This window comes from Onychomys torridus, chromosome 16, assembly GCF_903995425.1.
Source record: "Onychomys torridus chromosome 16, mOncTor1.1, whole genome shotgun sequence".
Lineage (NCBI taxonomy): Eukaryota > Metazoa > Chordata > Mammalia > Rodentia > Cricetidae > Onychomys > Onychomys torridus.
Window position 1 is genome coordinate 31,693,746 of NC_050458.1, and position 27,886 is coordinate 31,721,631.

The window sequence follows — 27,886 nt, forward strand, 5'->3', positions numbered from 1 at the left end:
GACTAGAAAGGACCAGTCACTGAATCCAGGGCTGTTAGAGGATGGTATGACTTTTCCATTTTCTCCTTTTCCGGGTGGGCTTGGTGGTTGGAAAGAACTGGGTTTATTCCATGCTAGAAGTACCCTAAATTTTTGCATGACTCTTAAGCATTAAGAAAGTCTACAATGGACTTTCATTTGGACAAGAAATAAATCTTTGTGTAGGGTTTTCCTGTACCACCAACCAGTGCCTTTGATGCTTAGGAATACAACCCCAAAGAGCCACTCTGAAGCATTTCTCACAAAATCATTGAAACATATACTTATTAATAAGTGGTGCAATCTTTATTGATTTTGAGATAGAACATAAAAAAATCAGGTAAGAATTGTTTGCATAATATATATGGAAATCAACCTATTAAAGTTGTCAAATATTGGACAGAGCCAGAATATAAATTACACATACAGTTTAAAAATTACAGGAAACCATATTATAAAGAGCACTAAAGGGCACTTGTGGAATAGTTGTGTTCCCGTGTAAGCCAGAATGTGGAGAGCCTACTCATAGCACGGAGACAAATCCAGGGAGCAAGGCACCAGAATTCTATGCCATAAAAAGGGGTGAAAGAAAATACAACCTAAAATCAAATACAGTGGTTCACATCACTGGAAACCTCAATTTGTTCTTCCACAGTAGGTGTTATCCATCACTGCTACATTAGGAAAAGAAGCCCATCTGAAGCAAAAGAGGGATTTTTTTTTTCTTTTTAAAACAGCAAGGATTGGCAAATCTGATAATGTGCATCCGTCCTAAGTTGGCTTTTCAGAACCTGGCCCAGGTTCTCTCTCTAACAGCTTACATCTGCTATTTGATTGAAGGGCTGTCCAAATCTTCTACTTAGCCCTCAGGGAGGGCCAAAGGTTGGAGCTGATCTCCCATCCCTAGAACTGGATTCAGAAGGGTAAAGAATGGCCTAGTTAGGAGACCCATTTGGTGTCCATGCAGATTCCTGTTCTCTTATTATTGAGAAATGGAGACATAATTGATCTGCCCTTTTGGCCTTCCAGAGAACATGTTTTAAAGGCTCATTTGTGTCTGCACAATATTTCAAAGCCCTAAAATAAATATGCAGTCTAGAGGCACAAAATGGGAGTCGACTGAGGCTGGGGCACTTTTGAACTCATTCAGATAAACATAGTGACAGAGGATCTGTGGGGACAGAGAACAAAGGGTGTTTGTGGGAACATCTGTGGCCACCAAACTCCAAGGGCTAATGGACTCCAATGTGAACTCTGTGAATAATTTATGTGGCATCACTTTCTGCCTCTGACAGCTAGATTGTGAAAACATTCAAAGGACCTGCTGAATAGCAGGGGACAGCTGAAAAAGTCACCCTTCTCTCTGGAACATGGGTGGGCCTGTGATCATTTCACCAGAAATCTGACTGCACAGAGGAAGTAAATGTCTTCTTAGGGACCATGAAGCCTGACTGGGGAATAGTTCTACTGCCTGGGAGAAATTGATGTAGGGGCAGGGATAGGATAAGCTTTTGAGGTCAATGGCTTTGTGTATAATCCAAGCTCTTTCTGTTGTAATATGTGACATCCAGGCAGCTGTCTTTCTCTCAGCTTCAATTTCTGTGCAGCCAATGACAGCCCTCAAGTGAGCTTGCGTTAAGGATGCAGCATGTAGGCAATGTAGACAACTACGTTTCATGCCTGCAACTCCTAAGGACAACTTTGGGGGAGCTGTTCTCCTATCCCAAGACCTCAAACTTGTAGACAGAGTTGGAGATCAGAGCATTGAAACCAAACTTTCTCTTATTTTCGTAACTCTTAGGTTTCCAATATTCCTAAGTACTAGGCTAGGTGTGGCTAATTAACTTCAGCTGTTCTTGGGTTACATAGATCAGTGTGTTTGTGTTTTCTTTTTAACTATGTTAAAAGTTACTATTCTTTCCTGGCACTTACTTAAATCTCGTTCAGAGAAAAAAAAAGACTCAGGCAGGATGATAATCTTTAAAATAATTCAGTCAATAAAAGCCATCCTATAAAGTGTCACTTTGCTCTTTGATTCTTTCAGGAGCTTTTGCATCAGCCAACCCAGGATCGCTAACACATCCTATCTTAAAGGGTTTCATAAAGATTTTTTGGGGAACACTGTCAAATTCTGGCAAATGTAAGCACAGCCCAGGTGGAAACTCTAGAGACCTGCACAGGAGTCATGAATGCCAGTTTATTCCCGAAAGTGTTATCACAGTTACACGGACATGATATGTTTTTAAGCAGAACTAATTCTAGACAGCTTTTGGCAAAAGTCCAGAGTATCTGTCTATGAAATGGCAAGCATGGGTTCCCCTAGGGTAAAGTGAGAAGAACCAGGCATGCTCAAACAAAACCCAGATATTCCAGTACACAGAGTCACCTCTGGTAGAACTGGAAGTGTGTGGCAAGTCAGATTCCTAAAGAAATAAGGCCCACTTAAATCAAATCTATAGAGAAGTCTCATTCAGTGGACCTATATCTGAGGATGCAACCCAAGGTGTGAGTAGAGTTGAATGAGTCCAAAGGATGGACCAATCTTGTGTCCAATCTTGGCACAATAAGAGACAGAGCAAGAATAGTCATAAGGGTGGACAGTGGTCATGAATATGGTTAAAAGGTTGGTTTTCTGTCTTTACATTACTGTACTCATCTCTGGGCCCTTTTATGATGAGATAATCAGAAGGGATATCCTTAAGACTAGAGTGCATCAGCCCTATAGGGTGAGGCTCTCAAAAAGTATTTCTGGTTCAGCTGTTTCTCAAGGGAGGGAGGAAAATTTCATTTATCTTCTGGGGTCAACATCTAGACCAGGGGTCAGGAGACCTGAGATCTAGGTTCACTCTACTTGATCATTATTTTAATCATCACGAGACCTGATTAACACTCCTATTCTCTGAGTCTTTATATTCTGCCCTAAAAAAAAATATGAGTGACTAAGGTCTTGTTCTGCACATTTTAGAATCTGTGAAATTGTGTCTCCTCAATTCTGTGGAACTATATCTGATCCTAGAGACATACTGAAGTTGAGGCTGCTGAAGGCTGAGATCACACCCACAAGGAAGAATCTGAACAAGTTTTGGCCCTCTTCCTGAGGATGTCCCGGTCACAGAAAGGGTACTACTGGTAGCCTTCATGCCACAGTTGACTTTCCTTTCATATTAAATTAGTTTTCTTTGACTATAACTCCTATAAGTAAATTTTTAAGAGAACATTGCTACATCTGGCACTGTTTAATAGAACTTTCACCACCTAGCCACCGAGAACCAGCATTCTGAATGCTCCTTTCAATATTCCTTATCTCCCACATGTTGATGGGGAAAAAAATCATGTTGCAGACATGGTTAAAGAGCAACTGAAAAAAATGCCTAGTTTTATCATGCTACAATTTGGATTATATTTTCACCAGTTTTTTTCCTAAAAAATATTTTCTGGTGTAAACTTAAGAGTCCATAGGTAATATCACTCACTAATCAATGTTATGGAGTCTATACATACTGTAAAAACAGACATAAGTAATCATTAACAGTTTGGGTATGGACCAGTCACTGTACTAAGGGCTTTATACATAGTTGATTGTCTCACTTGAAATTTACAACGAAATGAAGTAGTTTTGAACATCCCAAAACTAAAATTTTTATACAAGTCATCTCAATATCCCTTTCATTTGTTTGACACTGTCATTCACTCCATGGTTTCAAAAACTATGAAAACTTCATAGGTATTCTGGTCCTTAACATTTCTAAAGCTGAGAACTCCTGAGCTGCTACCTGCTGCCCAGTTTAGGGTATAGATGTCTCAGTTTTGAATTGGGTAAAAGCAGCGTGAGACTTTCAATTTTTTTTTTTTTTTTTTTTGGATGCAGAAAGCATATGTAGGTTAAAGTTCACGCTGGAAATAGCATGCTTTTGAAGACAACTGAAGATAAATTCTTAAGGATAGCCCAAAACTCCAAAGCAAAGGAAATCTTTGTGGTCCTGGATGACTTGGGTACATATTCATGAGAACCAAAGAGTGTTTATTTCATACAGCAGCAGCTGGGGTAGCAATGGATTGTGGGACTCAGGCTCTATCTGGCAGCCTTATCAAAAGTAGAGTTGACTTCTGAGATCCTTTCTTCTCTTTCTTCCAAAGACGTTGCTCTGCAGGTTCCCATGGGCAGAGTGATTTCCTTCTTTTCAAATAGATGTTGTGCCACAACCTGTACCAGGCCCTTTTTGGTCAATAGGGTGAAACAGATGCCCCAGGTATTCGTCACGCCTCCATAGAGGCGGGAATATAACTGAGAAAGCTAGTTCCTCCAAGAACCCTCCCATGTGCTTATGTCACTTATTTCACGTTATGGAGTCCAGAACAATGAACTCAAATGAAAAATCCCCATTCAATGAACGTCGCCATCCCTGAGGTGACAGGATCCTGGTCATTTTGATTTATGCTGTTGCTCCTACTTTCTTCTGCATTGAACTTCCAGTTCTCTCTCTGGGAAGCATTCCTTTTGGCAGACAGTTCTCTGCAGCTACCAATCAGGTAGGAAGAGGATAAAAGGATCATTTATAGTTGAAACCACCAGCTGTCTTATAGCAGAATTCGGCTGTCTGGTCTCCCAATTTCTGTCGAACAATCCTTGGTGTTCAGTGTTACCTAGTAAATCTTGCTAAATGAATAACCAAATGAATGCTTTGTTATTACATCTTAGAGTAGCATAGACTAATAAGAATGATTTTGGCAAATTGTGAGTAGATTCTGTCATGGTTTGTTTTCTAATGGTGCTTACTCTTGAGCTACAACATCTAGGAACGGTTTGTACAGAAATGACATAAGATGCATAATTGTTGGTTAGTTTAGTTTACCTATACACTTTGGTGTTCTCTATTTACTTCTTCATAAAAATAAGATTTTAAAACATCAAGGTCATATCTAGTAAGTCTGAATTCTAAGTTTTAAAAATAGTTATTGAAGAGAGCTTTCTCAATTCAATATTTTCTTTTTCTCCCTTCCTCAATTCCAGTTTTTATATAGTTTTAGTATTTATCTGTATAATATTTAATAGTCAAAACTTACACTTAAATTCACTTTTATTCAGCCTAATAGAATTAATTTTTAATTAGCATTTATAAATTGATTCTTCTTATTCATTTTTGTCTTGCTAAAATATGTCTCCCTAATGTGCATGTGCGTGCGTGTGTGTGCGTGTGTGTGTGTGTGTGTGTGTGTGTGTGTGTTGTGTTGTGCTATGCTAAGGATCAAAGCCAGAACTTTCTGTATGTTAGGCAAGTACTCTACCACTGAATTATATCTCCAGCCCTACTTCTTAAGAATTTAAATATATTGAATTTTAAAACATGGCAGCCAAATGTATATAATGAGATCATCCTTTTACCTGAGAAAACTATTCTCAGTTTTTGTGAGGGAATTAATTTGTCAGTATTTCTGCCAAAACTGCTGAGACTTCCTAAGCAAGCTACAGAGCTACTGGGTACATGTTATCCAATTCTTCTGGATCATTCTGTCCTTGGAGTCTTTTGTCTTGATTTACAAGAGATCTTTATGGGACACACACTGCCATTTCAACCCCAGGACTAGAACTTCTGCATCCTCAGTGCTAGCCATGGTGACTAGGTTCAGATGAGTAGGTTTGGTTTGCTAGTCTAGAATTCTTCCAAAGAATATTACAGCAGAAGGACTCCAGATCATCTTTCTTTGTTTTCTTAGATGGGAAAGGTCAGCTCTTAAGCTCTTAGGACTAGTCCTTTACACAATATGTATTTGGTTGTGCCTATCTGATGCAGACAACTGGCTAAGCATCTACGAAGTCGATAATCAACACAACACTAATACCTGCCCCTCTGATTTTTCATCATCAGGACAACAAGACTGCTCACTTACAGCTTGCTTGGAAAACAATGCAAGCTCCAGTTCAAAGAATTCTTGACCAAGATCTCCAATGAACTACTGAAGAAATGCAGCCATATGTAACATACTGATGCCAGGAAGTTCTGAAAGAATGTTAATATGTTAGGAAAAACCATGTGGTGCATATTGTTTTCTAATTTCCACCCCTCCAATAACTCATGCACATAAAGAAGGATAGCACATGTTAGGTGCTACATAGCACAGCTATTTCTGGTGAAAAAATTCTAGGAAAGTCAGATTCAAGAACCAAGTCCTTAGGAGGAAGTATAAGTTTTCTTATAGTCCCATGGCACCACTGAGGTTATACTGAAAGGACTGGGGGAACAGGTCCGCAGCCTGTCTTTCAGATTGCCAGAAAGTCAATTTGAAAACCATAAGGGAAGACTTTACATCCAATGTGTGTGATTGTATTAATAGATTACCTGCCTTGGACTTAATAGTCATTATCCATATATTCACCCATGATACCATCCACGAAGGCTATTCTACTACCATCCACAGTGCTTGTCATCACTTACGGAATTGCACGCTTTGGATTTAAGTGCCAATTGTCATGGGACAAGATTTCATCATTACTTATTCTCAGCCCTTCATACAGGACCAATTGGCATGTGGGTTGAAAGAAACCAATTGCTGAGAAATCTTTAGCCAACACAGGGCAGAAGACTAACATTAGGAATTTATGAAACCATCAACCAGATGTCTGCCATGGTATCTATGGATCTTGAAAACACAGCAACAGCATTGGCAGCAGTTGCATATAGACACATACTTAGGGTATTTCTATCACCTTGATGGTCATCATGGCAATCATTTAAAACCAGTGTTTAGAGAAAACAAAAGACACTAATACTGTGGCATTGTGATCTAGCAAGAGTAGCCAAAGTCCAACCTTATTCATCAGAGGTTTTCTGCAAGTAGCAATATTTCCCAAGAGGCCACAGGGTGGCTTGTGCTTAACATCAATCCTTCTGCAGCAGGGCAGGGATTTCCAGGCTGTTGGCTGACACTTCAGCATCTCTTATGATTTTTTTATGGTTCTAGTATTTTCACTGAGAAAATCTGGGGGAGTAAATGTGGGTGATTCTGGGAATTCTTCCTACTTGTATATTCATAACTAGTTTGTATTCCCCACTCTGGATCCCACTTGCAAAACACCAAGTGAGCATGCTTTGCAGTCAAAGCAGACATCCTCCTCATTTTGAATAAAGAGTGGAGGTTATAACCCATAGACAAAGAGCGCTGGTGTCTTGGCATGATTTCTGGATCCCAATGTGCAAATGGGATAGTGTGAGGGGAAACTTGGGCAAGCAGGGAGCCAGGTGGAGGCTTTGAGTCCTTACTCTCCACGTGACAACCAAGTGTCTCAAGGAATGTCACTTGACTTGTGCCCAAGTTTCCAACTTTTAAATAGAGGACTTGGGAAGATAATTGCTCTTGATTCTAATTTCCAATTAGGATTCAAGTACAGGCAGATGAGTGAGTTGGAATCTTATTTTAAAGACACCAAATATAGCTCCTGCCTAGAGGGACACCCCACTTCTGGTAAATTTCATTATCTTTGGCTACATAAATTGGGAACTATTTTTTGTGTTGGTGGCATGTGTGTAAGATTTCTCCTCACCAATCCATAACACATACAATGTTATATTTTGGATCACCAACATCTTACAGATGAGTAAACTGAGGCACAGTACTGAACAACAGTAGACCAAGTCCCCCTTGGGAGCTTTTAAATAATTTTTCCAGCCTTCCATTAATGAAATACTTTTGAAAATCTTGGCTTTGGGTATTGATTGACTGTCTTGTTCCGGTCCTCCTGTTTGCTCAATAGACAGCCTTGTTGGAATGCAGTATGTTTTGGCTGAGAAAATTATTCCCTTGCTTTAGAAAACAGTTGATTAACTGGAGCATTTTATACAAAGGGGAAGTGAGCCTAGAAATAACTTAAATTGTGCTCCCAGTTTATCCAAATTAAAACCCAAACCAGCCAACCAAACAAATAGCACAGCTCATCAATAAGTCTCCCTGTACTTGTTCAATCATGATTAAGAGTAAGAAGAGGAGATTAATGTGTATCTAGAAGAGACTAACAGTGCCGTTTATATAGTGTCAAGTCATGCAAACCATGCTGAAAAGGAAGTGACTCTGTTGCAGTGACACAGGAGGGAGGAAGGCTGTGAGAAGCCCCCGCTTGCAGGTGGGGGGCACTGCGCACATGCATGCGCCTGACACAGCCACTTACACCATTGTGAGTGCTAGGTGTGAGAGTAAGTGAGCTGTACAAAGTCTGTCTACAGTATCAGGAGTCAGCCAGTGACCCCTTCTAAGTAGGCTTGTTGGAAGGGGTCCATATGGAATCTGAAATGCCATCCCCAGTGGATGACATAGGCATGGAACCACTAGGCGTGAAGGGGTCTGTGTCTGTGTCCGTCTCCCCCTCAGCCAGGTACCTCTTCTCCCTCATCCAGCTTGATCCCCCATTGGGGCCAAACATATAATCATCTCTGTCCTGGGAGATACTGAAGCCACTTGGAGACCGCTCCAGCTCCTCGTGGTTGACGGACATGAGGGACAGAGGTGTGTCGCTGTCCCTGGTGATGCTGCGTCTCTGGCAGGGTGGGATGTGGTCCGAATAGGGGCCTTGCGATTCTGTCTGGGAGTGGTAGCTCACACAGGAGTCCAGAAGAGTCAAGATGGGCAGAACTGTGGGCCTCTCTGCATATGTACTTCCCGAGGAGGGAAGGGTGGCCTGAGCCTTTGTAGAACTGGGTACCCCTCGGGTCAGGTTCACAGGCTCATGTGAAAAAAACCCATAGGGGCCGACTCTGTCGATGGGCACCTGGTGGAAGCTGTAGGGTGGGTCTGGGGGGCCTGTCTCTGCGTAGTTGCAGATGATGGTTTTCAAATCAGAGTACCTGTTGTCCTCTTTCTTCTCCCCTTCCGCTGGGGAGGAGGCCCCCTTAGTTGGGTAGTACTCTGTAACATGTACCTGTAGGCGCTCCATATGCTGCATGTGCATGTCCACAAGGAAGTCCAGTTTCTTCCCCATGTCATGAACCTGGAAAATATAAGCACCTGGAATCACTGCTCCTCGGGATGGGGGGTGGGGTGGGTGAGAGTCACAGTCACTATACCATTGCTTCTCAGAAGGGAGCTTCTGCAAGTCTTAGTAATAGCAGCAACTCTAACTGCCTCCCAGCCTTCTGCTAGGAGGTCCCATATACCTAGTAACATTTATCTAGAAATACACAGGCAAGGACTTCCCCTGGAGTCAAAGATTAGAAACCCACAGACAGCTTAAAAATAAGTGTTACAGGCTTCCATTATCCTCCTGGAGGAGATGATAAAATTTTAGTCAAGGAGTGGGGTCCTTGTTTGTTTGTTTTTTTTTTGAGATGTTCCTTATATGCAAGCATATAGGGAGGTTGTTAGCATCTGTTATTAATACCTGGTGACATAAGCTCTAGAGGACAGTGTTAGTATTAATGGAGTTTTACAGACCTAGAGACCCAATAGGGGCCCTCAGAAAATGATAGAAGCTGCTTCTGTGTTGGTCATGGCATTCTTCAGTTTGAGTATTTGTGAGCACAACTGTACAACTTTGTGCACATCTGTGTGTGATAGAGATGTTCCTTCCCTGACAATTAATATTTGGGTGTTTGCACAAGTCTGTACACCTTTGTGTGTGATAGTCCCCCTCAGATACCCTACAGTTCGCTAAATCAGGTAAATAAAGAACCTTATTGGATGGATGGGGTTGTGAGACTCAGGACAGGTCACAGATAAGGTATATCTGAGCCATGGTTAGAAGGGACACGTAGGCACCAGCTATGGGACTTTATTTTATGCACTTTACTTAATTTTTACCTCCTTACAATGTGAATGCTATTGGGATGTGTATTTCACAGGTGATGACTCAGTGACTAGAGAGATAACAACTTGTGAAAGGTCACAGAGTTATGAAATAGGAGAACAAGGATTATAAATTAAAATTTAAAAGTAAGAAGCAACAGACCAATCATTGAGCTTTGCTTCTATTTCCTCTACATGGGTCTAGATTTGGGTGATGGATAAAAGGATCCACATGAGTCCTGAAGGGTACTAATAGAGCCATTTACCTAGTGGACTACAGAGCTACATGGGGTCTATTGAGTGAACCTCTCTTTGTATCCTAAATGGCCCTTACACATAACTTAGCTCCCTGCTAGGCCTTCTCATGAAGGTCACCCACAGAATGGAACTAGAGCAAAAGGCAACAGAAAGGAATGTGAAACTATGGGTACAGAAGTGACATCAGTTAAGGGACTATCATGAAGCATCTGGACAGCTTTGACCATCTATATGTTGACTAGTCACTGTACACTAGCTAACATTCTAGGTAATTCACATGTGTCAGTAATTACATGTATTGTAAACAATTTAATCCGTATAGCAACTTTATGATGTATTTAATACCCTGTGTGTCAGACAAGCAAATCTGAGGCTCAAAACAGTAATTAACCTGCAGGTGATCACCCAGCCAGTAAAAGTGAAACTAGGGAATTCATTTCCATATCTTTCTTTTTTTTTTTCTTGTAGTGGTAGGTGATATTTCTAATGCCTTATCTCCATATGAAAAAATGGAATCTGAAAATAAGTACTATGGAGCTGGAAGGATGGCTCAGCAATTAAGAGCAATCATCCAATCATTGTTCTTGCAGACAACCTGGGTTTGCGTCCCAACACCCACATGGTGGCTCATAACCATCCAGAACTCCAGTTCCAGGGACCTCTACAGGAATCAGTCATGTGCGTGATGCATACACATATATGCAGGCAAAAACGTTTCTACACATAACATAATAAATGAATCTAAAAAAAAAAGAAAGAAAAGAAGTTTACATGCTTTCTTTTTTTGGTGAAGCTTACCTGTCTTTCTACTTTTACAAACTTTCCCATCATGCTTTGGTCTTCAGTTTCTGATGTGGCTGCCCTGGCTACATATGGTTCATTCCTAAGGAAAAGCCAACAACTCCATAAGTTCATTGCATCCGTTCTGACTGTGCAAGGTCATTCTAAACTGGAAGACCATGCACATTCGACCATGGTTCTCATACATGCTGACAAAGCCCAGAGGAGGTTATTTTGACACACTTAGTCAGGACTGCTGATTGTATGCTTACCTTCCCTGCGGGAGGATGTGAAAACAGATAGGAAGCTGTGGTGAAGGAGGCTTTGCTTTGTATTGGAGTTTATCAACTATCTAACAATGCCTAGATTGTCTATTCCTTTAAATTTAAATTCTTTTACCTTTCAATCTCAGAGCTTTTACCCTGTGGGGATGAAGAAGGAATTGTCTCTTCTCTGAAATTCTATGGAATAGGCATACACATTTCATCTGGTCCATTTTGTTAAGAATTCCAAACACCTGCTGAATCTGGAAAACAATGCTGGAATGATGCTGTATTTTCTCTTTATGTACAATTATGAGCTGCCTAAATTCTTGTTTATTCCGATATGTTTACACTATGTGGAGATGAGATGTTTTGGAGAATCTTGCTGTTGTTGAAATCCATTTGAGTTTCTCCTGACAGTTGATTTTCTTTCCCTTTTCTAAGCTTTTGCCTTTACTAAGTTACGTCTTCGTCTGAACAGTCTTCAGCTAAGGCAAGTTTCAAAAATTAGTGGCTTCATGCTACATCCAGCCTGCCAGTGTTTTATTCGGCCTGCATAGGTATGTTCAATTTGATATTTAATTAAAAGCCATTAGCTAACATGGGGAAATTAGAGTTTTGAGTGTCCTTTTACCTATTTTCTGGGCAAATTTTTGCTTACATTACAAATACTAAGATAAGCTCCACAGTTGCTCATAGTTACAGAGTCTGTCAAACCCAGACACTTTCTCTTATTAGTTGTGTGACTTCAGGAGTTAATATCTCTTAGTGTCACTTAGTATGTATAATATGGGTGTGATAAAGTGCCTGCCTTGGAGGCCTGCTAGAGCATTACCTGGGAGAATTCATAGGAAATGGTCCACATAGTGCTATTTTACAGTATGTTTTATTAATTTGTCTATTTTGAGATGGATATCCTCTATACCTCAGGGTGCTCTCAAACTCAAGATCTTTTCTGTATTCATTTTTCAAGTGCTGGAATTACAGGTGTGTACTATGTGTACTACCAGACTAGATTCTGAAAAAGTCTTAAAACATCCCCAAGTACCATCTCAAAAATGAGGACATTGTTAGTTGGATGTAGTTTTGCATGCCTGCAATCCCAAAGAAGGACTGGCATGGATTTTAGACCAGCCTAGGCTATGTAGTGAGACACTGTCTCAGAAACAAAAATCAAACCAATACAAAGCCTCCAAGTTAATTAACTAGTCAATTGAAGTAAAATAAATAAAAATTTATAAGAGTGGAACTCTTGCCGGGCATGGGTGGTACAAGCCTTTAATCCTAGCACTCGGGAGGCAGAGGCAGAGGCAGAGGCAGAGGCAGAGGCAGAGGCAGAGGCAGAAAGATCTCTGTGAGTTCAAGACCAGCCTCATCTATAAAGCATGTCCTAGGACAGCCAGGAGTCTGTTATACAGAGAAACCCTGTGTTGAAAAAAAAAGTAGACCTCTCTAAAAGATATTTACTTTGAAAATGGATTATATGAAAACAGGGCTCTTTGTTAACATTGGCTACAGCAGAGCATAGTAACAGTTATTCCCACTAGAAGGGTCAGAGCCCCAGGTCCAGTATTCCTTATCTCATGGCAAGCCTAAGGCTGAAGAGTAGATGCCTTCTTTCAGCCCACCAATGCTCTTCCTCCTAAGAAGAATGCGCACAGTAGTTCTTTACTCACTTGTCTTGCTTCCCTTAAAGATGCTTTGGAACAAAGAGGTGCAAATGCAAACAATGGACTTTAAAAAGGACAATACTTGTTCAAAAATTTAAAGTATTTTTTTGGAGTGAGCATTCTCTGTTTTACAGTGCTGTTGGGGGTCCTGGCATCTGAACACCTTCTCATTTTGACTTGGAAGGGATATCAGTTGACCCTCAGGGTACTGTGCAGGAGAAAGCAAATGAGCTGACCAAGAGTGCATACGCTCTGCTAACACCAGATACTTTCTCTGTTTCTACAAAACTCATGAGTTTCTTCCTGTCTTATAGCCAGAACACTGGTTATTTTCTACCCTAAAAACTGTAGAAGTAAGTATATGTGTTCTTGGAATAGGGGCAGGAAGTCACCTGTACAGAGCATTTTCAAATGGCCACAACCTGAGCCAGCCTTCCCACTCTCTGTTCATTTCACTTTGGGGGAGGGCAACTTCCCCCACATAAAGGACCCAGGCTGGGATTGGGGGGGTAGTTATACTGCACAGGCCTTGTGCTCAACATTCCATCAGTCCACAACCACATGCCCCACCTTGGAGACTGCTGGGATGGGTAGGTAAATGCTGACCCTTTCTGAGACTTCTTATGTTTTGGAGTGGATGGAGGTCCAGGGGTGAAAATCATATCTATTCTGAAAGAAGAAGAAGAGAAAAAAAAACAAACAAGGATAGATTAGATGACACAAAGCTTTGTTGTTGTGAGAACATTCTTTATTTTTAAGATTTATCTAGATTATGTATACAGTGTTCTGCCTGCATGTATGCCAACAGGCTAGAAGAGGGGGTCAGATCTCATTACAGATGGTTGTGAGTCATGTAGTTGCTGGGAATTGAACTCAGGACCTCCGGAAGAGCATCCAGTGCTCTTTACCACTGAGCCATCTCTCCAGCCCCCAGCATTCTTACATTTCTTAATTCAAATGTGTGTCTGGAATATATAAGAAAAGGGAGGAAAGTCAGAGGAGTGGGAAGAAAAGGAGAGAAATTGCTGGCCAGGACATCGATATCTTCTTCAGTCTGGGGGTGCAAGAGCATCTTCTCATCCCCAGGGTACCAAAGGGAGATAATCTGCAGAGTTGGGGAGAGGGCTATGAGTTATTCCTTACCGCAAATGCCACATCTACGTTGCAAGCCTATCTAATCTTCTAGCTCTTTTATCTATCCCCATGCTACCTAATTAGGGAAGTTTTGCTGTCAGACTCCAGGATCCATTTTGAGTTGCACAGACCACGGGATGCTATGCATGGAAGGATGGCTTAACCCTAACTCTGGCACCGTGCTTCCATTTCTGTACAAAACACCAGCTCAACAGAAAGTTGCTGTCCATCATGCTGTGGGGCAGGGACAGAGGTGGGGTTGTCAGGATGACCACTAAGATGCATTTAGAAATAGTCTTGGGTCACATTTTCCTCTGTCAACTCAGTTTTGTTTCCAACAGACACTCAAGGCATCAACCCTCCTTTCTGTCTGGGCCACTGAAGTATACACATGGTGGGGATTACACAGTTCTTCATCTTGGCAGGCAAACTCTAGCCACAATCTCCAGAAACACATTTTCTTGATAACTATCAAAAATCATGACAGTGCAACTGTCTATTCTGTAAACACTAAAACTGCCTAATATTTTTTGGAGTCTTGCCTGTTGTTGGCAGCACACTGTCTCCCTCTGTCTCTCAGACAGCCGTACTTACAGAGTTGATAGCATGGAGGACTCAAAATTTGTTTATACATCACAAATTTGGTCAGTAGGCATTGAACCCTGATTTTTGCTATTTACTACTATGTGCGGGACAAAGGACAGTCATGGATAAAAATACTTGCAAGCTAATACTGCTACCAAAAGCCTCATTGGTGCAGTGTTCCAACTAAGTCTGGAGGACCCTCCAGTAGAGGAACATGAATTCGATGAGAAGGCAGAAGCCCAAGTCAACATGAATTGTGTCAGTTTCTTTTCAGGCCTCTCCTATGAGGGAATTACATCACACATGCCATGTGTATTTCTGAACATGTTCATTTTTGTGTTAACACACACACACACACACACACACACACACATACACATACACGGCACATTGGTTAATATGATTGCCGAATCCAGGCAGAGTTCATCTTGTAGTCTTGTGATAATATCATCCTTGACATACATATATTTATGTTGTGTTTTCAGTTTCTTGACTGGGCAATTTGTGGTTAATCTTCCGCCTTCACAGCTTTGGTTTCCCCCATAATAATTAGGATACTTGTATGTGATAAGCACCTTATAGGTTCCTAATGGACAAGATACATATATGCAAAGTATACCTAGGAGCTCAATAAAAATGTAGTATTTTTTTAAATCTCCCTAAATGGTTTCAATTTTTCCATATTCTCACTATTATGTAAAACACTTAAAATTTTAATGTGTGGTTGAAATTTTACACTTAGAATGAATTAGCTGAGCTGTCTAGATGATCCGAGTTTTATAGTTATCCAAAGCACCACAGTCAGGAACTAGTTGGACATATACACATCTTCTTTTCTCCATTAAGCCCTTCAGGGAGCTGATGCTGGCCATGGCAATGTCTCAGGGCTTTTCTGCAGCTTTGAAAAACTGGACTAAACAGAACATAGTAACAATCATCACCTTTAGAAGGGAAAGAAGCCTGTGGTCACCATGGTCCCATTACTCTCTATACCTTACCAAGCCTGAGTCTGAGAGTAAAGCTTGTTGGCCCATACATCTACAATGCTTGATGGGCATGTCTGTTGTTGAAGTTTCTCTGCTGTATTTTGGATTACTTCTGAATACTTGTCTCTTAAAACTCTATGGTCATCTGACTTGGATTCCCCAGTAGCTGAGAGACCATAGGCCCTTCCCATCTGAATGTGTTACCTTGTCTGAAGGTACTTTATCCTGGAAAGCATGTCAAGATGTCCTGCAGAGTACTGCTCAATCACATCTTTCACGTCATAAGGCCTCAAAGTCTCCTTGAATTTTTTTTTATACAGACGGAATTGTAGAATTCTGTAAGACAGAGGCATTTGTTCACCATGGGCAGACAGTGAAAGACACCAGAATGCACGTCTAGCAAACACCAGAGGCAGCGGGGAGAGAAGAAGGAAGGGAAAGCTCCTAGATGGCAGAGTGCTGGCCTTGGGTTCAGGTTCTGTCCCTTTGCATCAATTAGACTGGCTACTGCCACTCCTTCCATCATTTGAATAACTACAAAACTGAAGTAATGACAACTTTTGAAGAGCTGTTGAACATTCATCACATAAGCGACACTAAGTGTCATGTTTTATGACCAGTCTTCTAGTCAACTTGCAGAGAGAATGCCATGTCTCCTAGGTCAGGATGTCAGAGCTAGATCAGAGCCAGGCGTGCGTGTCAACAAAGCTCTTGGTTGCTGTCACTGCCACACTGCTTTTTATGGCTGATGCTTGTCCTCTCCAATAACTGCTTGTTAAGTTTCTCAATTCAGTTGTGTCAGAATAACTGACAGAAACGACTTCGGAAGGAACGGTTTATTTTCACTCCTAGTTTTATGTGAATGGTTGGTGGGGAAGGTGTGGAAGAGGAAACAGATCTAATTGGTACCATCTAAACCCTAAGGTGGTTGTGTCACATCACGGAACAGAAAACCGAGAGCTCCAGACAGAGCAGAGATAAATCTATAAATCTTGAAGTGCCATCCCTATACTATTATCTTAACTTTTCCTAGCTAGACCCATGCCAACCTTCAAAACAGTATCACTTGCTGGGGCCCAGGTCTGCAAATGCCTGGACATTCTACTTTCAAGTCAAAACAGTACCTAAGCATAGTGTTCTATGTCCTAGCACTTAAGAGTAGAGGCAGAAAGGTCAAGAGCTCAAGGTCATCCTCAACTATATAGTGAGCTTGAGGTGTGCATGAGACACAGTCTCAAAATCCACAAACAAACAAAGTAACAAACCAAATCAAACCAGAACCATGTTTCTAATTCTTTTGCTTTGGGCTCCTTAGAAAGGCTCTGTTCTGTGAATTTGTACAGGTTCATTATAACATGGGGTCACCTTCACCTCCTCCTTCCTGAAAATCAATAATGCCACTCTTAAAAGCCACTGTCTTTTGAGGACTCCATATTTCTGTGCGTAGTGCCAGTCTAAGCTTGGAGTCAGTCACTCATGGTGTCAGGAGGTCCTGCCCATGCCAGGCCATTCCAGTTCCCATTGGCACATGTCTCTTGAATGACACAATTCAAGTACATTTTATCTTAAACCATGGCTGTAACTTCTGGAGACAATTTGAGCATATTGATCAATTTATTCACAATGACTCAGAATTTATACCCATCCTTTACTTAGCTTCACTTGTAGTGGAGACACTGAATGGCGGCAAAAGGTCAACTCCGCCTGTTGCCTGCATTTGAACAGAATGTTCTAATGGAATTCAGCCCATGCTCCCTCACTTATGCTGTGTGATGGCAATGCTGAATCTTGAGACAAAGACCTAGGGACCACAAAACCTAAGATGCTGGTTGGGATGGCACTCCAAGATGTATATATAGATTTATCCCTGATCTGTCTGTTTTCTGGTCTGTGATGTGATGCAGCCATCACCGAAAAGGAGTTATCATTTCATGAATTAAGGCATCCGAAAAAATGGTACAAATTGGTGTACAGAGATAGGAGCATGGGATAGCTCAGTAGAGCCCCCTCTGGAGCAGTTTGACCAACTGGTTTTCTTTGAATGAGACTGATCAGTCTGCAAGAAATGCAATAGATGTATTTACCTAACTGCCTTCCTGTCATATCATACATGTTGGTGAGGACCACACCAAAGCCTTTGCTGGAATCCACATCTTACAAAACTATTGTGCTCCCTGGTCTACTGCATTGGAAATCTTGCTGAAAATATTGTAACTAATTTCTGCTACCCATTAAAGTGAGAGCACATCCATATCCTGCTATATTTTATTTGAGAACAATTCTGAAGCACACTAGAGCATATTATGGTCTCTTTATCATATAAAATTGTCTATAATTTGTTATCCTGTTAAAATGCTGATTAAAAAGAATAGATGGATGGATACAGGCAGAAGAAAAGCCATACTAAATGACTTAGGTGAATGTTCAGGGAAAGCTTCATGCCGTTACGTTGCCCTTCTGACACCCTGTATAGTAAGTGCTGGTTAAAGACAGAAAGAGGTATCCTGGATGGATGTGCTGTCAGGAGGTTTAAAGCAACACTGTTTCCAAACAGGCATCCCTGTGACAACTGTCTAAAGAAGAATCATTGTACTCAAGGTACACAGTACCATAGAGTATGAAGTAGCCATAGGACCTGGCTCAAGGTGACCAGGAAGAGGCTCCTGTCTCCTTCCCAAGCTCCAAGGGCAATTTACTAGCTGTGTCCTATGGAGATGTAGTTGGGGCCTGAAAAATGTATGTGTGTGTATAGGGGGGAGAGATGTTATTACCTGACAGCTCGGATGGCAGCCTTTAGGGTGGGGATCATGTCTTCAATGAGGAAGTCATTCCCATAGCCCCTGTCTTCTGCCATGGGATCGCCTGTCCCAGCATCTGTGAGGGGGAAATATATGTTAATTTAGTCCATCATAAATGGAAAATATCAGAGACCACTGTGGAACCAGAATATTCAGTATGTATATTAGTCACCCCTCATCTTTATTCCCACACTGTGGTCCTCAGTTGCGATACCATTTATCCATCCTTAGCATCCCCACTGTGTGGTACAGAAGTTTGAGTAGGTCAGAACTCAGCAGGTAGTTCTGGTGAGCACTGCAGGTGCAGGTGATCACATGAGCAGCAAAAACCACAGGTGTGGTCCTCTGACTCTCACACATCTGAGTTAGAATTCTTGTCCTGTCATTATCCCTGCTTGTGACCTTAGGAGGTCACTTTCGGAGCCTTCTACACCTTGGAGGTTTTACAGAGGAAGGAACAATATGATGAGTCTCAGGGCTTGGTGGCTTCAGCCACCAAGGATGATATTTTCCTCCTCGTTTTCTCTTCTGTTTTGTGACAGAAGTGCCCGAGGCCATTGCCCCTCTAGCACTTAACACCCAGGGTATTTTTTTCTGATCCCTCTTCTTCATCCCGGGGGGTGATGGTGTGTCTCTTCCCAGATGGTTTTGCACCTGCCTCTCTGCATCCTTCTAGTTGCTTTCATCATGGCTTCCCTTTCCAGCCACAGTGCAGGTCCTAAGGCTCCTTGGAAAGGTTTGAGCTGGAGCACAGAGGTGATTCTAGCCTAGCTCATTGGGCAGTGTCCTCACTGATGAGTCACGCACCATGTCACTGACGCATCCGAGACACAAATCAAGGGAGGTGTGAAGCTTGAAGGAAGGATGAGAGAGACTGCCTTGGGGAGGCAGGAGCTCTTCAGAAGAGAGAAGGAAAGGTGAGGAAGGAGAAGGGAGGACCGGGAGAGGACATGGAGAAGCTGAGAGAGCAGGACATTACCTTCAGAACTCTGCCAGAAAGCGTAGGCTTTCATGCGGAAGGCGGTGCGGAAGCGCTCTTTATTGTTTAAGCCAACGGGCTTTGGTTCTTTAGAAGGGCTTTCTTCTATGGCATCTACATTCAGAGGGGTAAATAGCTTTCCTTTAGTATTGCTACCACGAGGATTAGAAAGGCGAACCCGATCCAAGAGACCCAGCTTTTGGCTACAAAATAAGCAAAAGTGAACAATTTTCCTCCTTCAGTGCAGGTTCTCGTAACTTCCCAGCCCTCCGTAAAGACTCACATTCTCTCCTGAGGATGCAGGGAACTGTGCGCCTAGGGAGCTAACCTGCTGCAGCAGATGGGGTGGGATGGGGGTGAGGAGTGGCTCACATCTTAATTCTAGCTCAGAATTTTTACTACTCATGACATCTTGAGCAAATTTCCAACGTCCCCAGAGTTCTACCTGTGTGTCTATGGAACCTAAACCAGGGGTAAGAGATACAGTACTATCCTTTACCAAAGTGGTTTCAAGGACCTTCAGGGAACCAATCTAAAAACAACACTGTAGTTGGGTAGGGGGAGTAAAGTGAGAGTAGGGGGTATGTTCACTTACTGAGAGTATGTTTTCCTAATTGTTTGCTGGTTATCTTTATTAGTCTTTACAATACTTAATTGATTAAACTTTATCTTAGCATGCATGTATAGGAAAAAGACACAGCATCTATAGGGTTCAATATTTTCTGCAGTTTCTTGGAATGGACAAGATTGAGCTACTAATGTATAGTCATATACAACAAAATTTCTTCTTTCTTCATGCTCTTCTCTGTATCAACAACTTCCCTTTTCTCCTTACCATTTCATATTATCCAAATAGGGATGGGCACAATTCTCATCAGCCACCAATCATACATAAGAGAATGACATAAACTACATAAAGCAGAGACCTTTAGCCTGCTTTCCACAAACAGACTCCTCGATAGAACCTAGTGGGTTCATGAGCTTTGGTGGGAAAACTACACTTTTAAATTACTAACTTCCAATCAAAATTTAGTACCATTTTCCATTATTAATGCAGGTAACAAACTCATCCCTGATCCAATGTCATGAGAGCATGCAACCTGACACCAGTTATGTATGCCATAAAGTTCACTACAGAAAATCTCTTGTTTGACTCCATCTCAACAATGCATTTCATAAGCATTGTTTCAATACAATGTTTCTTTCCTAACTGTCCATTCCATTAACTATTTTACATTTATTTATGTTATGTGTGTTGTGTGCTGCTGTGTACACTTGGAGGTCTGAGGATAACTTGAAGGAATTTAGCTCTCTCTTTCTACAACATAGGTTCTGGAGATCAAATGCAAGTCATCAGTGCATATGTGTTCTGCTCTACATTCCACTCCCCAAGATGCATAAGTCCTCTTGCTTGCCAGTGCCCTCTCTTGCCATCTCAGTCAACCTCATTATTACATGTCATTTAAAACTATGGCTAAACATGCCCTCTTGGAAATTAAGTACTCTGTCCTCCAAAGACATGTATTTTACTCTGTTTGACGTTTGACACATTTTATGAAGTCTGTGTATTTCCATCTCAGTTTGTGCCACAAAGTCACAGAGTAGGAACAGCCCCTACTTGGCGCTTCTGGATAGCTAGCATACTTCAGGCATGAATTTCAGGACAAAACTAGGCTGTGTGGAGACATCTCGATAATCCATATGATGGGCCCAGGATATATAACTTCATTTTTCTGATTGACAGATTCCTTACGTGCAAGATGGTGACCTTATACTTGCATTCACAGGGCTTATTATATGTTAAATGTGATAATGCATGGAAAGTGCTTATCCCCATCTATGATACAGGAAGCCTCCACTAAGCTCTGGCTGTCATCACTATCTTAGAAAATAATCCTCTTCCCGTAGAAGCAGGAGAAGGCTGATGACATGTGTAGAAAGGATCAATGTAATTCCCTGGGGCACAAAGGCAGGGTTTTGTGTTTCATTTAAAAAAAAAAAAATTATACAAAGTGGTATGAGCTTAGGGGATTTATATAGCATTTTGTATTTACTTAATGCTTGTCTCAAAACTCATTCTGCCTGGGTAAAATCTAAAATGTGAAGATCCTAATTACAGATAAACTAAATAAGGACAAAATTAATGACAACCACTTTGTCCTGCCTTGACATTTCAGCATGACCTCTGAACACCAGAAGGATAATGAGAAGACCCTCTTACTCAAGCAGTTCTGAGATTCAGGATTCATTTTCCTGGAATTCAGATGCTTCACTGCTAATCTTAAGAGTCTGAATTACTTTGGCCACGTTTTATTTAACAGCCCACTGGTCACAGATTACACTTTAGACTGTCTTAGGAATGCAGATACATTGGCACAGAAGCCTCAGCCCCCACACCTAAGAGGCTTACAGAATTCTTCCTCCAGCAAAGTGGATGCTCAGCTTACTTCTTAATTGGGTTGCCTGAAATCCAAGACCCCAAAGGATAATGAAATGCAAGCCAAAGTTGGTGACTGAAACTCAAAACTCATCTCTGTCCTTCTCCATATGGACTCCCAGTGCATAATACAGGCCCTGTTATTAGAGTACAGTGGAGAAGCTGCTGACAGCAGTTTCCCCTGGAAAGCAAGAGTCCCCGATTTATTAAGTGCAGACAAATAATATCCACACCTGGATTTGAAAAACTGAAAATAGATGAACTGGGGATGGAAAAGTAAAGCCAATATTGTTGTCTCTTGGCAGATACATGCCCCGGGTTCCTACTTCCAATCATAGCATCCAGAGAACTCTAGCCATGTTTAATGCTACAAAGTTGTCTGACATTCAGATCCTTGATGTGCTCTGATGTCTGCCTGGAGAACCTCTATCGCTTCTTCTGAATTATCACTACTCTTGTCTGAAACTTTGCCTGGTGCCTGAGCATTAGCTTCCAGGATAACACTACAGCACATCCAGATGTTCAGAGTAACATCCACCATTCAATATTCCCTCAGCATGCGCCAAGATTTTTTTCATCCATGGTGTTTGGTCACCATCATTCAAAATTGGACCCATTGTTGACTCTTCTGTTAAATAAGATATTCTTAGAGGTCATTGGCAGCATCTATAGACAGTTCGATTAAACAACAATTTGGAAAACTCTACTGGCCTCTTGTAGATAGAGGCAAAGGACAGAGAGCAAGACAAAGGACAGAACCCACAACAGAGAATCATCTGTCCTACTGATGGTGCTGAAACTGATAAACCAGGAGGCAAGCTTTGGAGCTGAGACGAAATTGTTCATTTGCAAATACAACATCAGCAAGTGCTGACACGTCACTAGTACTAAAAGCATTTTTATGCTGTTCAATGAAGGAACGAATAAAGAATTGATTTTCTTGCTACCATCATACATACAGCTTCAGTAGAATGAGGGTGTGTTACATTATGGAACGAGGGCAGACTTCAGAATGACAGAAAACAGTTCAAATCTGCTCATCAGTTACTAGTTCACCTTGGGTAAGCCATTAGCTTAGTGAACCATGTTCATCTGCAAAATGAAGCTAATATTTTTTCTAATTCAGAAAAATGTGCTCAACACTTGTGAGTTCTAGGCTCCTGATAACTTTCTGAGTATACAACTAGTGACTAGCCTAAACATGGAGGTGCTTCTGATATGGTTATGACAGATCAAGAAGATAATGTCATAAACTGATTGTATTATTAGAATGAATTAGAGGAAAACAAGAATAAAACTGAGAGGTTGATAAGAAATGCACTGAAACCTCACAGGCAAGAGATGATGATGGTATGGACAGGGTGGTGATAGTGGCAAGGAGACAGAGCTTGGACACCATGTGGAGAAGAATTAGCAATCGTCTTTCCTGGTGTATTCTGGACAGGTGTGAGGGGAACTATTTTTGGTATCTGGATGTACATGTGGGAGAATGATGACGGTCATTTTAAAGCAGGGCATGACTTGGCTGCTGAGAAGAAATACAAAACAGAGTTTCACATGTGCTCTAGCTTTAGGACTTCTGACAGGCATCCTTAAAGGAGACAGATCGAGATTGTGTCTATCTTATTTGTTGCTATATCTCCAGATGCTAAAATGGTTCCTGGTACATAAGGTAATCTTTTTATTCACTGAATAAGTGAATAAATGGATTAATAATGGGTAGATGGATATGCTGTCAACCAAAGGAGAGTTTTTGCAAAACATTCATTATGCGTGATATATGTGCACATATACATTTGTGTGTTGTGTGCACATGTATACAAGTATGTATATGTGCATATGGAGGCCAGAAATCAAGGTTGAGTATCTTCATCAGTTACACTCTACATTTTATTTCTTTTCTTTTTCTTCCTTCCTTCATTTCCTCTTTTTTCCCTTAAGACAGAGTATGTAAGTGAAGAGAAAATGCTTTCCTGTGTTGGTCCCCTAATAATCTGTCTCTCCATGTAGCTGCTTTTGTGCATGAGTAGTATGCCACTTACTAAGCACTGACCCCTAGTGAGCACATGCTCCTCAGCTGCAACAGACCCATCCCAACCGAGCCTGGGAGGTCAGTACTACTAAGACTCTCACTTCATTGGCAATGACATAGAGACACAGGGAGTTCATGTTGGGGTGCTTGAAGTCACACAGAACCCAAGAAGAGGAGTCAGTTCTAACTCCTGTGACTACTACCTAATTCTTCTACCTGGAGGGCTACAGATCTGAAGGGATCCAGGCAGATGGATTCAAAATCTAGTCACTGTGTGGTTCTCTGCTGCTGTTTTTTTAATCTTACTAAGCTTCAGGATCTTCATCAGTATGTTGTTACAATGAATATTACCATTTCAAAAATGTCCACCTCAAGTCTTATACCTTGATTCTGATAGCTTCCTACTATGTACAATCTCATCGCGTTTGCTTTTGTAGAAGGAAAAAGTGGGCCCACATCTCCCTAGGGAACTGAGTTGGTGTGGGATACTTTAAAACATATTCAAACCTGCTAAAATAACTCTTACTGTTAATGACTAATTATTTAAGTTCTGATCGTCAGCGTTCCTTCTGACATTCATTTTCCTGTAAGAAAGCAGACTGGGAGATGGGGCAATCCAATTCTCTAATTAGCAGCTATTGTATTGTCTCCAGCTCCCCTAGCTGTTGTGAGCAAAAGGACTGTCAGTCAAACAGCCAGCTAGAATACCCTTCTGCTCCTGCCAGCCATCTTGAACTGTCCACGGATGTATTTAAAAAACTACACAACGAGGCTCAGGCTCAGCCAGGGCTGTTTGAAACAGTTTATATCATAAGCCATGAGTCACAGAGGTGCTGACAAGGCAAGGCTATGATTGGGCTAAAACTAATGACTGTGATTATCCCAGGAACAGCCTCTCAGGCCATATAAGCAAGTTGCTTGACCTCCCTGAACAAGTCACTAGGAGTAAGTCCCTGGGGGCTGACTCCCCTGTTGATGCTACATTTGGTCCCATTAGGGGCTTTTTGTTGTGGGCTGAGCTGGTCACCCAGAGAAGGACACAGCAGACAGTAGTGGGGTAGTCATGGGCCAGGCAGCGGGAAGATGGTGTTCAAAGCAGCACAGGCTGAGAAATCAGCAAGGCAGTGAGCAGAAGACTCACAGCTGAAGAAGACACAGATGGTTTTGAGAGCAACCAGTGCAAGAAGGAGAGCTTCTGAAGTAGAGGACAGTGAGAGGGAGTGGGGAGCAGAAAACTGAAAAAGATTAAAGCTATGAAGAGGCAGAGAAGGAAAACTGCTGGTCCTGGTCAAACAGACACCTCTCAGGCCGAGATGAGTTAACACTAACATCAATGCCAAAGAATCCCCATAGCTAGCTCTTCCTGGAAGCTTCAACATCAACTGTACTAAGGGGATGAAGACTATTAACTTCCTAGGATCACACAAGAGTGGCGACATTTGTAGGACCCAATGTTTCCAATACTAGAGCGCTCGTGCAACATTAGAGCACTCCACCTGCAGCTACTCACATCTGCCTACTCTCCAATGCTCATTGATGCCGAACACCAAATACCCAGGGAAACAAGAAACACCAAAGACTAATGTAGAGCTCCATGACTGGCCACAGTTTCTATCTGAGTAGAGGAAAAGGGTCTTATCCAGATGATTGTAACAACAGAAGTTTGAATTGTTTCTCCCTCCAAATAAGTTCAAGACCTAAACTACACCTTGGAATATGACTTCTACAGATGTAACCAAGCTAAAGTCATATTGGAATAGGGCAGACCCTTGATCCAATGAGTAGTAGCTTTATAATAATAAAAAGAAAAGAGAGATTTGACACAGATATACTCAGGGGGAAAAAAAGACCATGAGAAGATAGAGGCATGGATTGGAATGATGGCAAACTAAGGATTGCCAATGACCACCAGAATCCAGGAAGAGACAAGAGCATCCTCAAAAGTCTTTAGAGTGAGCTTAGTGCAGGTGACATCTTAATGTCAGACTTCTAGCCTTTTGAACCTTTTGAACCATGGTAGATTTCAGTTGTTTCAAATCATCCAGTCATTCGGTTCATGGTAATTTGTTATGCCTCGCTGAGGACATTAATATTATCTATCAATGGTAGTTGAATGGCTGAATAAGTATAGCCTTCAGACTTGTGGAACCAGGAGAGCTGTGCCAATTCTTCTGTCTTAAGGAATGAGGAGATTGTGGGGGGAGATGCTATGTGAGGTATTTATAGAGAGGAACTTCCTTTTTCACATTTTCACAGACATAAAAATGGGGTTTCCATAATCTTTAAAGAACACAGAAGAATACACTAGCGGTCAGTTAGTCTGTTCCCATGGGAGAAGGGAAGTCACCCACTTGGATTATAAGTGTAAATGAATATTGTCCAACATTGCTTGATGGAGTAGGTAGCATTTTAAAATCAGTATCCACATGGGGTCTTTATCCAGCTTTCCTGGTATCATGGTGTCACAAAGGCCATGTCCCACACACCCCTGCTGTGTTGGATGGGGACAGTGTCTAGTCTGTCCCTACGCTGCTCTCAAAGCCAGACTTGGTGCAGAGGATTATGAAATGTCAGGCCTAGAGCCAGCACTGCAAATACAACCTATTTTTTGATTCCTCTCCAATATGTACCAACCTAATCATAATTCAGTGTAAAAGGTGTGTTACTAATAGCCATGATACCCCAATTACTTCTTAGGAAAAATAGAGGCAAAGCCTTTATAGCATGCCAGGGATCACTCCGGATATACAATTTTGGCCCAAACCTCACTTCAGCATCTCTAGTATTCTGCAGCTTGGGCCAGTGTTGTAGGTCTGGACAGTGGGAGAAAATACTAATTGTATGGGGTCATACTCAAACCTCTTGTTTTGCACTGAGTAGCAATTTTCTCATCAGTAAAATTAGGGGATTGGGTTAACTGCTATCAAAATTCCTCGTCCCCCTTCACAATCACTGATTCTAGGGTCTGGAAGGACTTTATTGCCAACAGCATGCATGACTGTGAGATGAATTTCATGTGGTATGTCAGAGGGAGAGAGAAAGGATGAATGGCATGTTCTTCTTTTGCACAGTGGGTTCTGGCACCGCGTCTTTTCTGGCCTCTCTAGCCTCCTCTTCTGGCAAGGACCTTAGCTCTGTGAGCCAAGACAGGGTAGAGGAAAACAAACAAGCAAAGGGCCACCTGCAGGGACCAAGGAAGCCACTGTAAGGATTAGCACTGTGCTTGGGACCAGGACCTGTGGACCCAGACCGGCTGGATCCAAGCCCTTCTGCGTGTCTTTCTATTTACAGATAATGTGCAAAGTTCTTATCTCTCTAAACCTCAGTTATTATGTATAAAATGAGGATTCAAAATAGTATTTAGATCATAGGGTAGCTGTGAGGTTTGATGTACACAGAGCCAGAACTGTCAGACAATACTCACTCTTTATAAGTTACTGTGATTACTTTAAATCCTTTGATCCAAAGAATAATTTGCTAAATGACAAAGACATAATCACAAGGCAAGAGAAAAGGAAGGTGTCTGGGATGACGTTTCTGCTCTTCAAAGACAAATACACATTCTGAAGTGTGTTATTCAGAGTCAATTGTTTGAAAATATAACTTGAACAATTGGGTTCAAGCAAGCAGTTGTCAACATAGATATCTGTTCTTAGAATTTAAAAATCCTAGTTTTCATCACAAAGACACCCTAATTACCAGGAGGATGCTTGATGCCTATATACTGAATACTTACAATTGATGGTTAAAGTGGTGTCCAGAACATGAAATCCTACTCTCTCTCAACACTGTGTAGAATAAATGAGGTTTAGTACAGCTTAATGTTCCTTGGTGCAATACTATTACTAAGACTGTGAAATTAATGGATGGACTTTATGACTATCACAGACAATAGCTGTTTTTGTCTACTTGCTGTTGCATTTACTGTTCATGGGAGGAGGAAGTACCTTATTACATTCAGGAACTTATTTCCTCTATTCTCTCACTCCACTCAAGTGAATGTAATGGAGTTTGTCACTCACAGTACTTATTTCACTCTAACATGTGGAAGATACCAAAGGGGTTGGCCATCAATAGTCTCTATTCTCTAAGGAAAGAAACTGTCCAAGGCATGAATATATGACCAAATTGGGTCAATATGTAGGGTTCTCTGTGTTTTTCAAACTGCTGGCTCA

The 27,886-nt window shown here is 41.5% G+C and overlaps 1 protein-coding gene across 3 annotated transcripts in view; it reads right to left on the minus strand.

Moving 5' to 3' along the window:
* Positions 1 to 305: 305 nt before the first annotated feature.
* Kcnq3 (potassium voltage-gated channel subfamily Q member 3) overlaps positions 306 to 27,886 on the minus strand; it is a 308,826-nt gene continuing 281,245 nt past the window's right edge. The window contains exons 10-15 of one of the 3 annotated variants that reach the window (XM_036208986.1): positions 19,243 to 19,445; positions 18,237 to 18,339; positions 15,670 to 15,801; positions 13,367 to 13,429; positions 10,846 to 10,930; positions 306 to 8,995 (exon numbers count right to left, since the gene is read on the minus strand). In XM_036208986.1, coding sequence (XP_036064879.1) covers positions 8,261 to 8,995; positions 10,846 to 10,930; positions 13,367 to 13,429; positions 15,670 to 15,801; positions 18,237 to 18,339; positions 19,243 to 19,445 — 1,321 coding nt within the window. In that variant the 3' untranslated portion in view covers positions 306 to 8,260. Of the gene's footprint in view, positions 8,996 to 10,845; positions 10,931 to 13,330; positions 13,430 to 13,731; positions 13,866 to 15,669; positions 15,802 to 18,236; positions 18,340 to 19,242; positions 19,446 to 27,886 lie in introns of those variants that run through there. The other 2 variants (XM_036208985.1, XM_036208987.1) reach the window with 2 other exon arrangements.